Here is a 19,072-nt window from a genome sequence, read left to right as displayed (position 1 = left end):
CAGATCTTTTTCTGCTCCTGTGGGGGGGGGGGAGAAATCTGAAGTTCTGATTTCGGGTGTCTTGTCTTTGGGCACTGGCTGGTGGGGGTTAGACGCAAAGCTTTTGGAACGGGCTCAAGGAACAGCTGGATGTGACCTTGCCAAGGTGCCCAAAGCCTGGGCATAAGGCTCTCAGAAATCTGTGCAGGGTCCTTGTTAGAGAAGACGGAGGCACCCTTCTGTCGGCTGGAGAGGTTCAAACCCTCTGCTGGGGCAATGTAGCCCCTCATCCTGGAAGTCAGGAATATCCAGCTGCAAAAAAACCCCCCTCCCAGCTTGTCAAAAGCAGTGAGCTGGCTTTAAAGCCCAAATGACTCGCTTCATTTTTTGTTTTATTTTCTGTTTCTCTGTTTAATAGTTGCTGCCTGTCTGGAAGAACGCTGCTGCCTTTCCTTTAAAACAAAATAGCCAGCCTCCAGCAACCCTCAGAACAGATCTGCAAAACTCTGGGATTGACTCTAACAAGCAAAGGCAAGACTGTGACCAGCCTGGCAGTTTTCTCTTCATATATTGGATCATCTTCAAGGAGTATAGGACGGGCATTTAAAAATGCAGTCTTTTAATTGGTCTTTTTTGGTGATAGAGCTGGTCCCCAGGAGCTGACAACAGCCGATGCTGTGACGACGGATACGTGAGTCATGTGCAGAGGAGGTTCTGGGATGGCCACGGGGTCAGTGAAAGGATACATTTACGGGCTTTTTACTCAGCCAAAAAAGTTTGGGTTTTATCTTTGGGCAAGAAGAGAGGTCAACAAAGAAGGAATGATTTATTTATCCCTATTTTTCCTGTCAGACTCCAGGTTAGGTGACTTGGCTTGAACTTTGAGAAACGAATAATCACTAGATTTATCTACAGTTGTAGGAACACAGGCTTCTTTCTCCTGGGCTGTCTATATTACTAATTTATCCAGTTTATCTCTGCTGTATTTTTGTTCTGCGTTGCCTAAACACATGGGTTCTCTTCCTTTGCTATTGTGAGCAGAGACAGAGGCAAATAAATAGGAACTTATGCTCTGTTGTGTGGTTACTTAGAGAGACTCTTGTTTGCAAGCAAAGGATATACAAAGACACAAATAGCCTCATTTGATGTAGCTTGCAGATGTACTTCATTAAAAATATTGCCACAGGGTCCCCCCACTCTGCCCTTCGTTGCTTACCACTGGAGCTGATTGCAGCGGCAGCAGCAGCATCTCTCAAAGCAGAACTGATCAAGAGCGCTGTAACACGATGGCATTTCAGAAGGAACAGGTGCAAAATCTGTATGTCTCTCCTCCTCCTCTCCCGACTTTCCAACCCCTTGTTCCTCTAGATGTATAAATAAATAAAGGAAAAATACTGTTTACAGCACAAGACAGCAGCTTAATAACATCTCACTTACACGACCTAGTGCATGTCCATCTTTCTCCCTCACCCTGTCACCAGAGCCAGGCAGTTAAGGCACGCTATCCTGCAATACGAAACGCAACTGCTTGTGTTTTTATGGGGATTGGCTGCCAGTTTCGGGAACTTCCTGGTGGGCAACCTGCAAGCTGTGACTGTAGCTGCCAGCTCACCAGCCAAGTCCAGCCCTTCGTCCGCTGGGGAGGACACCTGCAGTTCTCCTGCAAAGGCTCCCAGGTTGGCACTGCCATCCTCCTTGGAGCAGGAGCTGCCGCGGAGCGACCGGCATGGTGGGTCCCGCTCCCATGGTGCTGCCATGACATGAATAATATATCAGCCGAGCTGTCATGAACTCCATTGCCATCAAAAACAGAGAGAGCACTAATGCTATATGCCCACACTTGTTCTGGTTCAAGCTGTGTTTAAAATAAAATGTAGGAATCCCAGAGCTGGGTGCGAGAGAAGTAAAAGGGTCCTAGAGCAAGAGTTGCCTTGTGCTAACAAACGGCTGTGTGGTGCCGGTCACACCAGCCTCCTGCCCAAAGAGTGTAGCGAGGATTTAGGATTACTAGGAGGCTATTTAGGACACGGGACTGATGCAAAAGCAGACTGCAAACTCTGGACCGTAGAAACATCTCAGGCATTTCAGAAGAAACACCTGTGTAGAAATCCCTCCACTGAACACAAGGTTATCATCAAATGATCATAATGGCCACAACGACACAATGATGTAGCTGCTTTCCAAGCAGCACTCACTCCTGGGGAAACGCTCCAGGTGTTTTCAGCGCCCAAGTGAGCCTCAGGTCTCCATCCCTCGGCCTTGATGCTCTCCTTCAAAGGTTGTTAGTAGCCGAGTATTAATTTTAAGGGAAGGGCATGCCTCCAGGACGGCACGAACACCTCCAGCTCCAAGCGACAGACACACACGCATCCAGACGCTTCAGGGCAGTGCCAGCCCAGCCCAGCTGCCATTTTCACAGTCCCTATTCTGCCCTTAATTATGAGTTTAAGTGATGGCTAATAAAGATGATACTAAGCAAATAAATTGAACTGCTGCTCTAATTAAGTGGCTTTTGCTGCATGCGATGAGCCAGATCTGGCTGTGTCGGAGTTCAGCAGAAGCCAATGGGGTTCCATTACGGATTAATTTGAATTGTGAATGCGAATTGCTTCAAGCAGGAAAATGCAGCACTCGTTTCCATCCCTGCTCGCCAAGAAATGCTGGCCCGTTCCTTAGACAGTCGTCCTGAGCAAGCGCACAACCATTCACACACAGTTCATTTGATTGTACCTGCTTTTACTGCAAGTACGTTAATGCGAGACCTTCCACCGCTCATGGAAGGGAAGCTTAAAGCTGTCAGGAAGCAGCAATTGTTTTCTTCACCAGACAGTAATACAAAATAATGCAAAATACTTCACAGCCCTGCCTCTGCTTTCCAATCAGTCCCATTCAGCAGAGACAAGGAGCTGTTACTGCTGGACGTATGCTTACTTGATAGATGAAATGAGCTGACATTTCCCCTTGGCAAATTGCAACAAAAGGTTTTTGAAGGCATTCATTTTGTTTCACAAGTAGGGGTTGATGCCAGCGTAGGGCAAATGTGAAGGACGGCTTAAATGGAGAGAGCCCACGCTGTGACTGTCTTGTGGAGATACAGCTTTAATTTCAGGAGCCCAGACTCCCAAACCACAGCTCACGCTCCCACACGCATCCGCTCTCCAGAGCATGCACTGCCCAGCCATCTGTGCAGGTACAGCTCAAATATTTGGCAAGGTGCAGGATATTTCTCCTCCCTCTGCTGTATTTTCCAGGGAAGAGTGTGGTCTAAGCCACGGAGCTGCAAGGAGCACCACATCTTCTGTGACCACAGCTGGTATTTTAAAATCCACTTGCCTCGGAGAAGAGCCGGTACGTGGTCCTTGAGCAGGACTCCAGCTGAGGCCATGCACGATGTCTTGTAACATGTCCTGGCATAACTAAAAATGGGATCAGCATTCAGCCGGTGCCCGCTCTCTTCTCCCTAGTGTAGATAACCTTATGTCCCTTCAGGTGCTGGGGACCCTGCGCTGTGCCGCCCCGGACGGACCTCCGACGCCAGCAGGGCACGGCGCGCTGCGCGGATCCCGTCCGCGGAGAGGTCTGCCAGCGTTTGGCTCTTTAGAGCTCTCTTAGGATTTTCTTAGAAGAAAGCAATCCTATCCAGCATCTCTACCGCCAAGTGGAGGGACGGTCACATGAGGGCACGCTGCTTCGCTTTCAGATAAAGACAAGGAGCTGCAGGTGCTGTAATCGCCCGTGCCAAGTGGGAGCCCTCACTTTTTTTTTTCTCGTGCCCCCTCTCCCACCTCCTGGACTCCCAGTTGCTATGAGATGTTTCAGCTCGAAAAAGAAGACTCTTTTCCCTGAAAACTATAAGGAAACGGGAGCGAGGCTTTGGAATGGGAGATCCCTCGAGGGGAAAGGACGGGCTTGCGGTTAAACCATGGGATCGGGAGTCAGCAGCTTTGGGTTTCTCATCCCCTGGCTCTCTGGGCTTTGACTCACCCAGTGACCTCTGCTCGGTTCATCCGTGCTCGGCTTCCCCATCTGGAAAACCAGCGCGATGACACACGGCCCTGACTGTGCACGGCAATTTAGAGCTGCTGGTGACTGTCACGTATGCCTTGCAAAGGGCCTGGCAGAGAAACCAGGCCTGCAGGCATGCAAGACCCTCTTCGGCAAAGCTTTCCACCGGTGCTGACCAACGGAGCTGCAAACAGCTCCTTCTTTTAAGCGTTTAGCCCATATTTAAACACTGACCTCAGTGCCAGTCACCACCGCTCAAGCCTCGGATTTCCCGGGGGGAGCACGGTTTGAGGCACGGCCGTGCCTTGGGAAAGGGGACAGCCGTCCGCCGGGGCCGGGCCGGGGCGGGCACCGCTCCCTGCCCGCCCCGGGGCGGGACGCGGCGGCGCGGCAGCGACGCGGCCGGGAAGGCGCGCGGTGGCCGGGGCAGCCGGGCCGGGCCGGGCCGGGCCGAGCCGAGCCGAGCCGAGCCGAGCCGGGCCGGGCCGAGCCGAGCCGAGCCGAACCGAGCCGAGCCGAGCCGAGCCGGGCCGAGCCGAACCGAGCCGAGCCGAGCCGAACCGAGCCGAACCGAGCCGAACCGAACCGAACCGAGCCGAGCCGAGCCGAGCCGAGCCGAGCCGAGCCGAGCCGGGCCGAGCGGACCATGGCTGCAGCGGCGGCGCGGCGGTGCGGGACGCTACGCTCCCGGGGAGAGGGCGCTTTCCCTTTCGTTTCTGCCCTTTCCTCTCCCCATCTCTGTCCTTTCCCCTTCCGCTATGCCTTTCTCCTGCTCTTTTCCTGTTCCCATTTCCTTTCCCTATCCCTTCCTCCATCCCTTTCCTCTTTCTTTTCCCTTTCCCTTCCCCCTTTCCCTTCCCCCTTTCCCCTTCCCCCTTCCCCTTTCCCCTTCCCTTCCCCCCTTCCCTTTCTCCCCTTCCCTTTCCCCCCTTCCCTTTCCCCCCTTCCCTTTCCCCCTTCCCTTTCCCCCCTTCCCTTTCCCCCCTTCCCTTTCCCCCCTTCCCTTTCCCCCCTTCCCTTTCCCCCCTTCCCTTTCCACCCTTCCCTTTCCCCCCTTTCCCTTTCCATTTCCCCCTTTTCTTTCCCTTCCCCCTTTCCCCTTCCCCCTTCCCCTTTCCCCTTCCCTTCCCCCCCTTCCCCCCTTCCCTTCCCCCCTTCCCTTCCCCCCTTCCCTTCCCCCCTTCCCTTCCCCCCTTCCCTTCCCCCCTTCCCTTTCTCCCCTTCCCTTTCCCCCCTTCCCTTTCCCCCCTTCCCTTTCCCCCCTTTCCCTTTCCATTTCCCCCTTTTCTTTCTCTTTCCTCCTTTCCCCTTCCCCTTCCCCCCTTCTTTTTCCCCCCTTTCCCCATCCCCCTTCCTCTTTTCCTTTTCCCCTTCCACCCTTTTCTGCGTGCTTTCACCCCAAAGCCCTGCCCGTGGCTCAGCAGGGGGCAGGGGGTCCTTGGCTTCCCCCAAAGCGCTCTGCTCCAGCACCCTGCCATTTGGGGCTGCGGCCTCCCGGGACCATCGCCCGGATCCCCTTCCGCTCGCTCCGCGCATCCCAAACCCCGCCAGGGCGACAAGCGCTCTCTGCCGTGGGACGGAAATGCTCAAAGCAGCCTCTCGGGCCGGAGAGGCTTTTGCTGGGAGGGCGCCACGAAAGCGGGCCGCGGCGGGGCTGAGAGCGCGGTGCCGCGTGGGCTGAGGTGGCCGCGTGCGCCTGTGTTTCAGGGTCGGCGTCCTGGGACAAGCCTGCGGGAGAAGCGGTGCTCGGGGCTACCGAGCGGTGCTGTGCACCGAGCTGGCAAAACCCCTGCTCGTGCGGGACGTCCCGTCGCCCCCTCTGCAGCCCCATCAGGTACGGTGGACGCGGTGCGAAGGCTTGCCGGCCTGACGCGTCGCTGAGAATATCTGTTGTCCCTCTGCTCCCCTCCCATCCTCAGATGGGTCCCTTAAATGTTACGCTAGCAAGAACAGAGCCATGCAGCACCAGCACACCGCAGAGCTCTCCGCAGAGGAGAGCGTCTGTGTCCCTCTTTTACAGGGTTCATCCACTGAACTTGCACCAGAAAAGTGACTTGCCCAAGATCTCCTGGCAGGGAAGCAGCAGGGCTGGAAGATCCCCCAAGTCCCATCCCAGTGAACCTGGCAACGTTGCTTTCCTAATTGGGAACAGGACACATGAACCAGATGAAGGTCACATGCAGATTGAAAACGGTGGCAAATACGGCAGGAAAGAGGAAGGTTAAATCCGGGATGCGAGGCTACGTGATGTTCAGATCTCATCCCTTTCGGCATGTCACTTCCAATACCTGCCAGACATCCTGATGTACACCTTGCCCCGACGGTGGGATGTTCGGGTCACATTTGCAGTGTCCTTGGAAAAAGCAGAGCTCAGCAACAGTGCTTTTCTCTATTATTTGTGCTGGGAACAGGGATGACAAGCTTAAAATCCACAGGGCCTCTTGTACCCGTCTACCCACACCAAGGAGATGAAGCTACATAGAAGCCCCTTGCTATGACTAACATACATGGAAAGAGAAAAACATCCCTAAATGAGGTATATAAGACAAAACTGTCCTGGCACAGTAGCTGGTCTTCAGTGAAGGTTGTTCGTTTTCCACCAGGTCTTGCGGGAAAACCTTGCAGGGAAGAGGGTGAATCTGCACGGCCACAGCAAAACCAGTGCCTGTCCCTAGTTTCTCCAGCTGAGACTGAGACTCTGTGTCTTAGAAAGCACCAATATCTTTTGAGAGATGGGCTAGCACAGTGCTTAGTCTGGGCACTTGAGAGGTCTGGATTTATTTTTGCAGGCTTTGCTGCAGGCTTAGGGCAGTAAGTCTCTATTAAAACACTTCTGCTATTGCTTGAATGGAAAGATTTATGTTTGTCCCCTTCTCTCTTGCAGGTCCGAGTGGGTGTTCATTACTGTGGGTTAAATTTTGCAGATATCTTGGCCTGCCAGGGTTTGTATCAGGAAAAACATACTCTTCCGTTCACTCCTGGTGAGTAGGAGGTGATTGATTTGTGCGGGAGGTGTGGAGTGACTAACTGATTGGGTGCAATAAATGCTAATTGGATTAAGAGCAGATTGGCAGCCCTGGAGAATAACGGCGTATGCAAATAAAGCAGAGGCCGACTGGAGGCATTTTCTTAGAGCAGACGAGACCGCGTTTTAACGTCCTCTCTGAAAACACTCCGCTTAAAACTGCGCTTGCAAAGTAGTGTGCAAAGAGCACTCATGCTAGGCTGGGGAGAAAGCGAGTAAATATTAAACTTGCCTGAAAGCTAAGAAAACTGAAGCGTAGAGAGGGGTTGGGGAGGGCTGGATGCTTGTGCCCTAAGCCTAGAGCTACAGTAATTCACGCAGTAAGCACACGTGAGCGGCCTGGCGTCGCTGGGGAGGACGGAGGTGGGCCAGGATGTCGGCACGTCGGACTTTGCCCTGGCCCCCTCGGCAGACGGGCAGAGCGTCGCCCTTCAGCGAGGACGCCGGGACGGTTCCCGATGCTGCGGGCATGTCTCTCCCCATGCTGAATTCCTCTGGCGCTTGCGCCTCCGCCGTATTTTTAAGCTATATTATGGGCTGGCAGCGCCTGCGTGGTACTCACCTGGGCTGAACCCTTCAGGCCGTACCGTCTCCTTTGACCTGTGCCAGGCCGGGCGCTGACTTTTTGTCTTATGCCTTAAGCACGCTGGCGTGAAAAAGTCTCTTTCCCCTTAGCGTTTATATGCATTTGCAACTAAAAGAAATCGCCAGCTGGTTAACCAAGTGGTTGCTGACTCTTGTGCTAATGCTGCCACCTTCTGCCCAGCTGGTACTTTGCTGCCGAGAGCTTCCCCAGCGCCTGGCCCAAGGACCTTCTCCATGTGGGACGTAGGGGCTGCAGGCCTGGGCATGGGGCACCTGGCAACCTGAAAAACGCCGAGCATCTCAGTTATTTCTTGTTACAACTAACGGTGAGAGCTGCTCATTCTGCTGTGCGGGGCTGAGGGTTACTGAGATGCCCGTCGCTGTGTAGTCTCTCCCCAAAGTAGAGGTAGCGTAGGTGGGACCTCGTCTACTAGAGTCCGTCAGCAGAGGAGGCTGCTAATTGCGACGGGGAGGTGGATGGGGTCAGCGTCTGTAGCGCGCGCGCGTGTCCTTATCGCCCCGTAGGAATGGAGTTCTCAGGGACGGTAACGGAGACTGGGGAAAACGTGAGCGCCGTGAAGGAGGTAAGAAAAACACGGCAATGCCAGAATTTAGGAACGGCCTCCTGCGCCCTCATTGGTCATTGTGGGTGGAGGTCCAGACTCATGCCGTGGGGGTTCACCCCTTTAATCCCTTGCATCCTGGTTGTGAAAGCAAAGGAGAAGTGGTGAGCTCTGCTTGGGGAGGGAGAAGGCGCTGCTGCCGGCCTCAGCAGCCAACGAATCTGCCTTCAAAAGACTGGCGGGGGGGCACGGGGCGGGGGGGGTATATGCAGTTAATGCAATTGCTAAGTGGGCTGTTATCCGACACAGCTTGTGCTGTCCACGGTTCTTCCCGAAAAAGCAGGGAAATCAAATGCTTGATTCAGAGATAACAGCCGGACTGTGCGATTTGTCTCCTGACACCCATCCGACGATGTTTTTTTGGCAGGGATACCGAGTAATTGGTGTGACTGGCACTGCAGCTATGGCAGAGGAGTGTGTCGTCGATCAGAAGGTAAGGATATGGAGCATTTGTTTGCCCATATTGCAAAGAAGTTTCTCTCTGTTCAGGGCTTTGGTTTTGTCAGAGCTGCTGCTTTGTGCCCCTTTCTGATTACTTTATTTCCCTTTCTTTGGCCCCGCTGGCAGAACGGGGCACGGCATGCTTGGGGGAAGGAGGCACGCTGGAGGTGCAGACTTCGTCCTTGTCGCTCCTCCGGGTTCGTTGTGTTGCGTGTGTTTCCATGCAGATGCTGTGGCGGATCCCCGAAGGGGTGTCCTCCGAGGCTGCCGCGGCATTGCCTGTCACTTACGGCACGGCCACGCTGGTTCTCCACCGTAGGGCACGTGTTCAGCCGGGGTAAGTGGCAACCACGGTTTGGAGGGTGACAAGTGAACTGTAACCCCAACCTGGGCCTTTCGGCTGTCAAAAATGTGGCATCCTGTCTCTTTTGCACACCTCAGACGTAGCGCCTGGCTGTATAACCAGGGCTGGATCATTTCATGTTTGCGATTTTCCCCACCTCTAAGGTGGGGAGAGTGTGGGACTGCTTGGGGGCGAGGGTTGCACAAGTCCAGGTGGGATGCAGTCAGCAAGAGATGGAGCCAACAACTGCTGCCTGTTGCATTTGGACAGTATTAAACTGTCAGGGTCTGCAGGAGAAACTAAAAGTACACAGGTAAAGTGCAAGCTTTGCAACGTGAGCTTTCTGCAAAGCATTTGACGTTCCTGGTGAAACCGCTGGGTGCTGAGAGGCTTTGTAAACCACAGGCAGTGTGCAGCGATGAAATTAATTCCCCATGCATCTCACTTCCCCTGGACTGGGAAGTGTCCCAGGCGGGTATAGCTGCATAGTGGTTTCACTAAAGACACGCTCACTCTCCGTGTCAGTGCGTGCCATGCACTTCTCTTATGGCGGGGCTCTAGGGCAGCAGCTCCCCATTTTGGAGAGGCAGGATTATACTGTTGTACCTGGGCTCGGGAGTCATTGTGTTGGATTTTTTAAACTCACTTGATTTTTCTATGGTCAGCTGAAATGCTGAGTTCTTTACTTCTCTGAAGTAGGGAAATGTCATCAAAGAAAGCCATAGAGATTAAACAACTTCCTGGCATTCATGCAGAAAGCCAACAGCGGAGGTGGGGACAGCAGGCAGAAATCATTGATACACCTTGATTCACGCGGTCCTCCTCCCCACCCAACAGTGGAGGCAATTGCACGGCCTGTCTGAGTGGTGCAGGAGTGACGTTTTCTCTACAGCTCGGAGTAAATAGATTTCTGCTTGTAAAGTCATCCAGCAAAAGCAGATCTTGCTTATCAGATCATTTCACTTTGCAGTATCAAAGTTTTGCACTCGGGTGGGAAGAGTGCTTTTGATTTGGCTGATTTTGGGGAGAAGGCAAACCTCCTTTTGAGGAGTACCCCTCAAACCGCTGTGGTACCCAGCGCATCCCTGATGACCGGGGTGGGGGGGAATTCCTGTGGCACCGAAACACGTTGCCCCGTTCAGAAACCAATGACGTGCTCTTCTGTTGTGCCACAGACCTTTGCTCTCTCCTTCTCTCTCTCTCAGGGAAACCGTTCTGGTGACGGCGGGAGCTGGGGCCACAGGGCTTGCAGTTATCGATCTGGCTGTCAATATTTTCAAGGCAAAGGTATTCTCCTTTTGAACAAAGCGTCTGTCCTTGTGTGCTTACTCCAGTGCCACATGCCCCTCTGCTCCAGGGTCCTGCTTTCTCTGGGGACCCAGAGCTCCTTGCAGGTGGCAGCGGGGAGTGTGTTTTTCCAAGTCCTGCCCTCTCCTCCTGGCCCGACCACCACCAGCCACATGGGCTGAGAGCAGCCTCTAGTGTCATGCTGACTTAGTGGCAGAGGAGAGGATTGAAACCAGGTACTTGCTGGGTCAGAGCGACCAGCGACCTATGAAACTAGTTTTCCTCTACCAATTGCAACATACCCTTGCCCCTGCCCCTGTGCAATATCCCCTCTTTCTCCTCCACCTTCCACTGGCTCTGCTGTAAATCTCTGTTGCTCCCCTTGAGCAGCGTACAGGCCTCTCAGTCTGTATTTCCCCTGTGGGTCATCATTTTCCAAAGGGGTTTAGATACTCATGTTCCTAGTTTTCAGTGGGAGTCTACGGCCTTAGGCTCCAAAGTCATTCAGGCACTTGTGAAAATTGTAACTTAGTTCTTCTTTTGAGGCATATATAAGGAAACAGCAGCATTTATGTACGTGAGGAGAAAGAGTTGGTATGCTGGTTCCAACTTCCACTTTTGGGGAAATAAAATAAGAAACATACCTTTCAGAGATTCTTTGGTTTAAGGTAAGATAGAAGAATAGATGCAACATCCATACTAAAAAGCACACAGTGGTGCTAAGAAAAATCGCAGAAACCCTTGTGCTGAGATAAGTCCAGTCCAGCTTGCATTACCTAAAGTGATTTGGTGGCTGGTCTTCTGCCTGAGGGTAGACACCTTGTCTTGGGCTGTGTCATGGTGCTGCCGGCAAAGTCATCCTGAGCACATAGGTGCCTTCTCTAAGGCTTCCTGGGGGAACAGTAGGCTGAAATCCAGGCTGAAGCCCAACTTCTCCAAGTTTCTGATGGAGGAAACCTCCTCCCTTTCTGGTGTATGGTTTTGGGTGATGTGGCTCTGCTGGACTACTGCTGCCTTGCACTCCAAGGTGGCTGCTTCTTCTGGAAAGCTGAAACAGGAGAGATGTCATTTGTGTTTCATTTTCAGTTTGCAGAGGACTGTGGGACCTTTTATGAGGTGATTAACGGAAGTGCTAAAGCTTATAACTCTCACAGATCACAACAGAGCATCCAAAACACTCTGCCCTTTGAGCAGAGCTGCTTTTGTGCTGGATGTTGTGTTTTTCCATGGTTGCAGGTGATAGCAGCAGCTGGAAGTGATGCCAAATGCAAGCTGGCTCTGAAGACTGGCGCGAGCCACAGCGTGAACTATAGCCAGAGCAGTCTGAAGGATGAAGTGAAGCGACTCACGGATGGCAGAGGGGCCGACGTGGCTGTCGAGGCCGTTGGCGGGGATGTCTTCAAGGCAGCTCTGCAAAGGTGCGCTGAAATAAGAGTCCTGCACCTTGTTCTGACTTAGGACAAAGCCATACGAGTGCAGGTGATCCTGTTGGCACGTTGGAAGGTCATTTTGTTGACGATGTATGACTTATTAGGGGTGTCAAGCTTGGTTTCCCCAAGGATGCCTCTTTGGGCTCCATGGGTACCTGGCCAGCTCTGAAGAACAGAGCTTGGACTTGCCGAGGAGGTGCGGGTGGGACAAGGCCTTGACTTTGTGTGTGTTGTGTTAGTTTTTTATTTATGTTCTCTGAAGACTGGTACTGAAGTACAGCGGTCCAGACCAGGGCTTTTCTGGGCACTAATTCATTTGAGCCTGAGGGTTATGCTCAGCGTCAGCAGCTCTTCAGCCCTCCTCAGCATGCAAGTACTGCTTTGAGACGAGGCTCTGAGGAGACCTCCAGTAAATCTATTTTTTTCCTTCCTTCTTGCAGTTTGGCTTGGGAGGGCAGGATTGTAGTGATGGGTTTTGCTGGCGGAAAAATCCCTTCGATTCCTGCCAACTTGCTGCTTCTGAAGAACGTGTCTGCCATGGGAGTGTATTGGAGTCGGTACCAGAAAGAGAATTTCCCTGTTTTCTCCTCCGCTATCTCCTCTGCTCTTCAGTATTGCCAGGAAGGAAAGATACATCCTAATATTGGAGCAGTCTTCAAACTGGAAGAGGTAGGTGCTGGAACGATGCTTACAGCAGCGTGCCCTCAGGGGACGTAGGCTTCTCTGATGGAGGCCTGTGGAAAGAAAAGGCTGTTGGATCAGGTAGCGGTCTGCAGTGCTCTTTAGAGCTTGATCTCATGGGTTAAGGGGACAGAGATGCAGGTGAGTGTGGCCCTCTAAATAGCCCACTCAGATAGATCTCTAGAAAAGCAGCAGGAAGGGAACAGTGCTGGTCACTCTGTTCGGATGTTTCCATCGGTTGCACACTTGTATGACCTGTGCAGAGTTGGTTCCTCAGCATTATTTTTATGAAGTTTTTTTGTAGAGAAAAGTAAGTTTTTGTGTGCAGTTAGCCCCTGGCACAGAAACCTCCAGAGTCCTAGTTCTCTACAAAACAAAAATATTAAATCAAGAAATCCCATTTTTTCTTACCCTTTTTAATCTTCTTTCGTTGGGTTTTAGCCAGGGAATCATTAACTCCTGTTTTGGGACTGCAACGCCAGAATTGCAATGTGCTGAATAGTAAACAGTCATATGAAAAACGCATGCTCTATGCCAAAGAGCAGTCACGAAGAATAATGTGGTGGGGCAACATTTTAGAAGTGAATTAGTTGATTGCAATATGTCTTTGTTTGCATTTTTCTCAGAACCTCTGAAGGTGTTCAAAACACTACATTTTTTCTGATTTGATGGTATTTTAATTCTTAAATAACAGCTCAGCTTGTCAGAAGTATTTATGTAACCAACATGCAGCACATTCAGGGATGTAAGGCAGTCACATAGGCAGGAGCTGGTCCGGTCCTGAGTTATTTCAATCCCACCATTGGAATGCCCAGGCTCGAATGCAAATTCTGGGCTATTTGTTAATGCCAAACAAAGCATATTACAGTCTATTGTACAATCTACCTAAGACAAAATAGGTGTCTAGTTGTATTTAAGCTTTTTTGCTGTGTAACACGGCAAACATCAAGAGGCTCTGCAAAACTTCTCCCGCATGTTCTTGTTCTGCCCTTTGTCTCCCTACAAAGCCCTTTCCCTCTGTCACCGTAAGCACCTGGGGCTTTGTGTTTGCAGGCAAACGAAGCTTTTAACCACGTGCTCCAGCGCAAGTCCACAGGGAAGGTCATCATCTCCATGAAGTAAATCGGTGCTTTCCCTAGGACTCGACCTCCTGCCCTGTTCCTGCCCTGAGGACGAGACTCTCCGACCCACCTTCCCCCAACAGCGGACAAGCAAAATGAATCAGGGACATGTAACTTAGGGACAGGGGCTTAACAAGTTGCTGTTTGTCAGCCGAACAGACAGCTGTAGGTGTTGATGAGTGTGCGCTTTTAGCCTGTCCCTGTTCTGAGCTTAGCCGCTGGCCGGAAAGGCTCCCGCCGAGGCACGCTGTGTGGCAGAGCAGAGCAGCCCACGCGGACGGGTGAAGCCCTTGCAACTGCTGCCCAGTCGCACAGCAGATGTTTTGCTTTGGCTCTGTGCCTTCAAACAGCCTGGGGGACCTAGTAGTACTGTCCAGGATTTCTCAAGTGACTGTACGCATGTGCTGTATGGTAACCCTGAGGATTCCTCAGTGTCAAACTTACCTTATAAGTGTCCTTATTGCCGCAGCTGCAAGAGTGCTAATTTTGACCAGGCTGCCTTGCACCTCAAAATCTCGAATAAATTTACACTGCCCTCAAAATCTGACCTGACAATATTTCTTGGTGACAAAAAATCGTATATGCATAATCGAGACATAAGGTGACTTTTTGCACAGTTTTTCTGACTTTTTCAGGAGGATTGTATGGACCACTTTTCTGTTATTGACAGTGGCCTGATATCCTGTGTTGGCTGTAGTTACTGCTAATGGGAGCAGAGAAGAGTCAATTCCAGCTTCTTTTAACGTAGTTTGAGTGGGCCAATGAGCAAGTGAGTCTAGCTGGGGTCCCACTGATTGCTGTTTGATTACCTTCATCCGCACTGCTGCAAACAGAAGGAGACTGAAACTCTAGTAGCAAGTAGGGTATGCTCTTTCAAGCTGAAAGACCTGAGCTATAACGGACTATAGAGATGCAATGCTCAAAGCATTTGATCTGACAGTACTTACATTTGTCTATGCTGGGCTCTGCTGTTCCAGCTTCTAGCACTGGGCAGATGCAGCGTCCCCGCAGGTTACAAAACGCTTCCTCTGTTGTAATAAACCTCCTGGGCTTTCAGCATGCTTTTATTGTAGCGATGACTCCAGTGCTGCTTTGCGCCCATCCTTGCTGCTACACAGCGAAGACAAGCTTCTGCCCAAAACGTGACTTAGATTCTGGGTGAAGACTCCTGTCCGTGCCTTAAAAGCCTTGTAAATTCTTCCTGGCATGCACAGCTTCTTGCTGCAGAAAGGAGATTTTTTGTGAGCTTACTTCACTGGTAACTGCAGAAAATGGACTAATGCAATGAAGAGCTCGTCCAAATAAGCTGTGAGCCACACTCATGCTGTGGGCAACCTTTAGTTCATTTTAGTGCAGTGGAAGCACTCTACAAACGTCTACTATTGTGGCCTCGTGGTGTTAGGTACACATCCTACTTAAAGGTAGAAAAACCCAAGTCTTAATTCAACAAGAGACCCTGAACAGCTGTTTCACATGGTACATTCAGGCTGTACCCTGAAAGTTATTGACATCCCACCAATCTTCCAGCAAACGTCTTGGGTCATACGTTGCATGCAGCTCTCTGCTTTTTTAAGCTTCAATCACCATTCTTCCATAAATTTGCCTGTTGAAATAGTTACTACCTCCAGCTTCTTTAGGTCACACTACAGGGAATTCTGCAATTTAATTATGCGCTCTGTATACAGAAAACCCAAACAAATATGATTTTAAGTCTACCTGAGAATGTTCCTTCAGCATGGCCTCTGCCAAACATTTACATACGTCTACTACAGCCTCTCTTAATCTTCCTTTGCCCAGGGAGAAGAGCCTTAGGGCCTTCAGGGAGCCTTATAGCTTACAGTCTAGCACTTCAAGGCCAGCAAAGCCTTTCAAGGACTTTGATTCTTTCCTCACAAATAACTACAAAAGAGAACAAAATAGTTCACTTCTTTTGTGCTTCACAACTCTAAAATGTTTTTCAGGCTTCAGTCTTGGCTACTGCGCCTTAACCTAGGGCATAGCTTTAATGGATGGGTCTCTGCTCAGGTCCTTCTTCCTCAGGTAGCCTTAAAGTTAGGCAGGAGGAAGAATAGTCTTCCCCCATTTTTTTTTTCCCCCAATAAACCACTTTCAAGCCCTTGAGAGCATTTATAGCTTTAATGGCCCTGAGCAGCCTCAGCTGAGGCCTCCACCCCCACCCTGCCATGGGCCAAGAGCCCATTTAAGTCCAGCTGGGGACCCTTATCCCTGATCTGGGCTATAGTAGAGTAGTGGTGATCTCTGGCTCTGCCTGGTTGCTGGTTCTCCTGATCCAGCCCCCATCCCTGTAGCAATGCCCAGGGCTGAGACTGCCCCTGGCTGCCCTGCTCCCTCCTGGGGTGAGGGGATGGATCCTGGCCAGCATGCTCCTACTGCAGCAGGAGCTGTGGTGCTGGTCTTCTCCTGTCCCTTGGACTGGGAGCAGGAGGCACCTGGTGAGCTTTTTGCACGTGACCTCTCGGATGTGGATTTTGGCCAGGAATCTTATAAGAGTCAGATGCAACAGAAGGCTAAATACTGCTAGGAAGTTGGGGGCCATCTCTGCCTTTGAGAGCCCCAGAGGCTGGGCAAAGGGCAGGCTGTGATCTGGAGCTGTGTTTTGCAGGGGGAAGCTGCTCAGGGGGGCTTGAAAATTTGCTCTGCAGCCCAATGCCCCATGCCAACCCCACCGACCCCAGGTGCTGTGGCAGGTTGGGCCTTGTATCCAGACCTCATTTAGCTGCCCTGAACCACGCTTATGGATGGCAACGAGTCGGTCAGGTGCGATGGTGAGTATTGCTGAATAACTGCATTCCCCTGAATAACGCTTGTCCGCCCCGTGCTGGGTCAGCACAAGGAGCGGGGTGTGCTGCAGCCCTGCGGGACGGAGCGAAGCGAGGGGGCAAGGCTGCGCCTGCCCGTGGGGTGTTGCCTTTCCCGGGAACCGTGGAAGATTTCTTCAGCTCTTCAAAACGTCTGGAGTTTTAATACTTATAATCAGCGAAAATTGGAGTGGAATATCAACTGAGCACAGCTTAGAAAACTCATTTTCTTTTTCCTTTCAAGCTGACAATAACGTTTTTAAGGAAAACTTTGAATAATGGATACACTTTTGAATAATGGATGTTTCACAGCTGAAGTCCCCTGACTTTTCTTTCTGTGCCTGAATGAGAAGCCTTTTAATTGTGTAACACGTGGAGCGGCGGGTGCCGGCTGCTTTGTCCCTTGCACTGCTGATTAACTGATGTGTACGCTGGCATTAACGATTCAGAGTCGGGTAAGGGTATCCCGGCTCCGAGCCGGATGTAGTGCGCCTTGGTTTTATCAGCTAAAGATCTGGCACAAGACGTTTTGTGTTTTCCCTTGTCTCTCTGTCACGGTTGCTCGTAATTCCCTTTACTTTGAGAGTCGAGTCTTTCTCACTTCTGTCGTGGTGCGGTTCCTCTTGAAGAACTTGTGCTTCACCCGATGAGCTGGGCTCGGACGGTTTGGCCATGAGGTCACCTCGCAAAGCAAAGATGCTGCTGCCTGCTTGCTTTATCCCATAGAACAAACTTTTAAATTGGGCTGCCCAAAAGAGCAGCGCCTCTCCTGAAGGTTGAGCTCAGAGACGGCGCTGACCCACCTCGGCGGCTGCGTCTGACCTGGGTGTTGCGTGGTGCTGGGATGGCGACCGCGACGCGAAGAGCGGTTTGAGCATCCTGCAAATCGCTCTTGCCGGGTGTGAGGCTGCAAATTAGCATGCACGGCGTTGCTGCCCGTCTTCTCTGCTGGTACGCCAACCTGCTGCTGTCTGTCCCTGCCTCTGGCTCGTCTCCAAACTAATTCAGCTATCATGAAATTTTAACTCTGCTGCAAAAAGGAAAAAAAAAAGACATGGCCACTGGAAAGAGTGTGAACCATGGGTTTGGGGTCAGTGGGGGTTTTTTTGTGCTGTACCTGTCTTTCCTTAGTTTCCCCTGTCCGTAGTGCGGTGCCCAGCACTTTGAGCAAACCCAAACGTGTTTGGTCAAGTAAAACCCTCCTACGTTAGTACTCCTCTGGCTCTGCTGTCTGCCGAGAAAGCCCTCGGAGCAAGAAGCTACAATCACAATGGTTAAGTCTCCTTTCCAAGTGCTCCTAGTGCTAGGGAGATGCTGAGCTGGTGGGGTGCTGCGGGCTCCATGCGGGAGCCTGCTGCCGAGGGGAGGCTCAGGGCTGGAGTCATCTCCAGGGGAAAAGGACTGGGTAAATCCTGCCCACGGTCCGAGGACTGAGCCCCGTTGAGTAAACGCTGCTGGAGCCGGGCGGTGGCGTGGTCCCAGCCCTCGGTGTCCTGGCTGGGCTGAGAGGGAGGCTCGGCAGCTTGGGCACGATTATATGGAAAAATCCTGCAAGTTCAGAATGTTTTACGTTTTGACACTAGGCCACGGATGTGCCCATGGAGACCCCGTTGGCTGGTGTGGTGTTGGGGTCACTTGTATCGGGCTCTTTTGCTTAGAGGCTTTTGGTGAACCTTGCCCCCAGGTACCATGGGAGGGCTCCTGTGAGGCTTCTGGCTTTATGGAGAGCTTGTTCTCTCTCTCCCTCTCGAGATTTTGCAGCTTCTTGCCTTGGAGGATGACTGCAATTTAGTTTTATTTCACAAAATTTGACGTGGCTCGAGACTGTGATTTACTGGCTGTGAAGGATATAGTATATGTAACTGGGGTGAGCATAAGAGGCTCTTCATGGTAGAGGAGTCATAAATTGAGATAAAAATGAGGGAAACGTTACTGTCCAACTTTACAAGGTAGCATGCGGAATAGGGCACACAGAAGCTATCTGTAACTGTCAGGGGTCTTGATCGTGCCCAATGGTGCGTAAGAAACCTCCTGAACGAGACCCGTGCTCTCATACACCAAGGTAGCTAACACCCAAGTGCCTGAAAAGACACAAGGTGGCAATCTTTCCAAAAGGACACCACTGAACATCTCCAGACTAAGTGTTTCCAAGCCATCGCATTCCTCACTTTGGCGCTTGCTCCTGCGCTGGTCTGATGTGCTCCCGGGGAGTCAGTGACTGGTGGTGGCCAGCTCTGGCCCAGGGCTGGTAGCCGTGGGTACGTCACCCATTAAGGCAGAGCCTCGCGTCCTTCCCCTTCTGGTTTTTGGCACCTACACCATGAGGTGCAGGTGATTTTGCCCGTGGTGCTGCCTTGGGGGTCTGTTTCTGCCTTCCCCTCCTGCACCTTGCACCTCGGGAGCAACGTGGACGTTTTCTCCAGGCTTTGCTAGACAGCCTGGAGGACTTCTCGCGTTGCAAGGAAATCCGTGTGTTTCACGTATAGACATTAGCTCTGAGTTTAAACGTTGTAACGCGTGGCAGCAGAACGTGGGCTGCCTGGCGGTTTCCGCATGCAACCCGAACGCCCTTCCCTGCCGCTGATGGACCTTCTCAATATGGTCGGGTTTAGCTGCTGCCTCTCCCGTAGCCCTCGTGCGTCCCGATCTCCTTCCCGTTGACGTGGCAGAGCCCGTGCGTGGGAGCCGCGATGGGATACGGCAGCAGCGCAGCCTTGCCTTTAGGGGTAGGAG

The 19,072-nt window shown here is 51.9% G+C and overlaps 1 protein-coding gene across 2 annotated transcripts; it reads left to right on the top strand.

The window, feature by feature from the left end:
• Nucleotides 1-4,404: 4,404 nt before the first annotated feature.
• On the top strand, nucleotides 4,405-14,591 carry LOC104142648 (quinone oxidoreductase-like protein 2). 2 transcript variants are annotated; one of them, XM_068951760.1, is made up of 10 exons: nucleotides 4,405-4,653; nucleotides 5,692-5,818; nucleotides 6,869-6,965; nucleotides 8,120-8,178; nucleotides 8,585-8,650; nucleotides 8,886-8,995; nucleotides 10,207-10,288; nucleotides 11,525-11,706; nucleotides 12,159-12,387; nucleotides 13,453-14,591. In XM_068951760.1, the coding sequence occupies exons 1-10, from the start codon at nucleotides 4,631-4,633 to the stop codon at nucleotides 13,519-13,521; spliced, it is 1,044 nt and encodes a 347-aa protein (XP_068807861.1). In that variant the 5' UTR covers nucleotides 4,405-4,630; the 3' UTR covers nucleotides 13,522-14,591. The 2 variants fall into 2 exon arrangements, with proteins under 2 accessions (XP_068807861.1, XP_009671008.2); XM_009672713.2 differs by lacking the exon at nucleotides 4,405-4,653 and adding an exon at nucleotides 6,005-6,520.
• The last annotated feature ends 4,481 nt before the right edge of the window (nucleotides 14,592-19,072 follow it).

This window comes from Struthio camelus, chromosome 8, assembly GCF_040807025.1.
Source record: "Struthio camelus isolate bStrCam1 chromosome 8, bStrCam1.hap1, whole genome shotgun sequence".
NCBI classification, from domain to species: Eukaryota; Metazoa; Chordata; class Aves; order Struthioniformes; family Struthionidae; genus Struthio; species Struthio camelus.
This window is presented reverse-complemented; position numbering and strand designations above follow the sequence as displayed.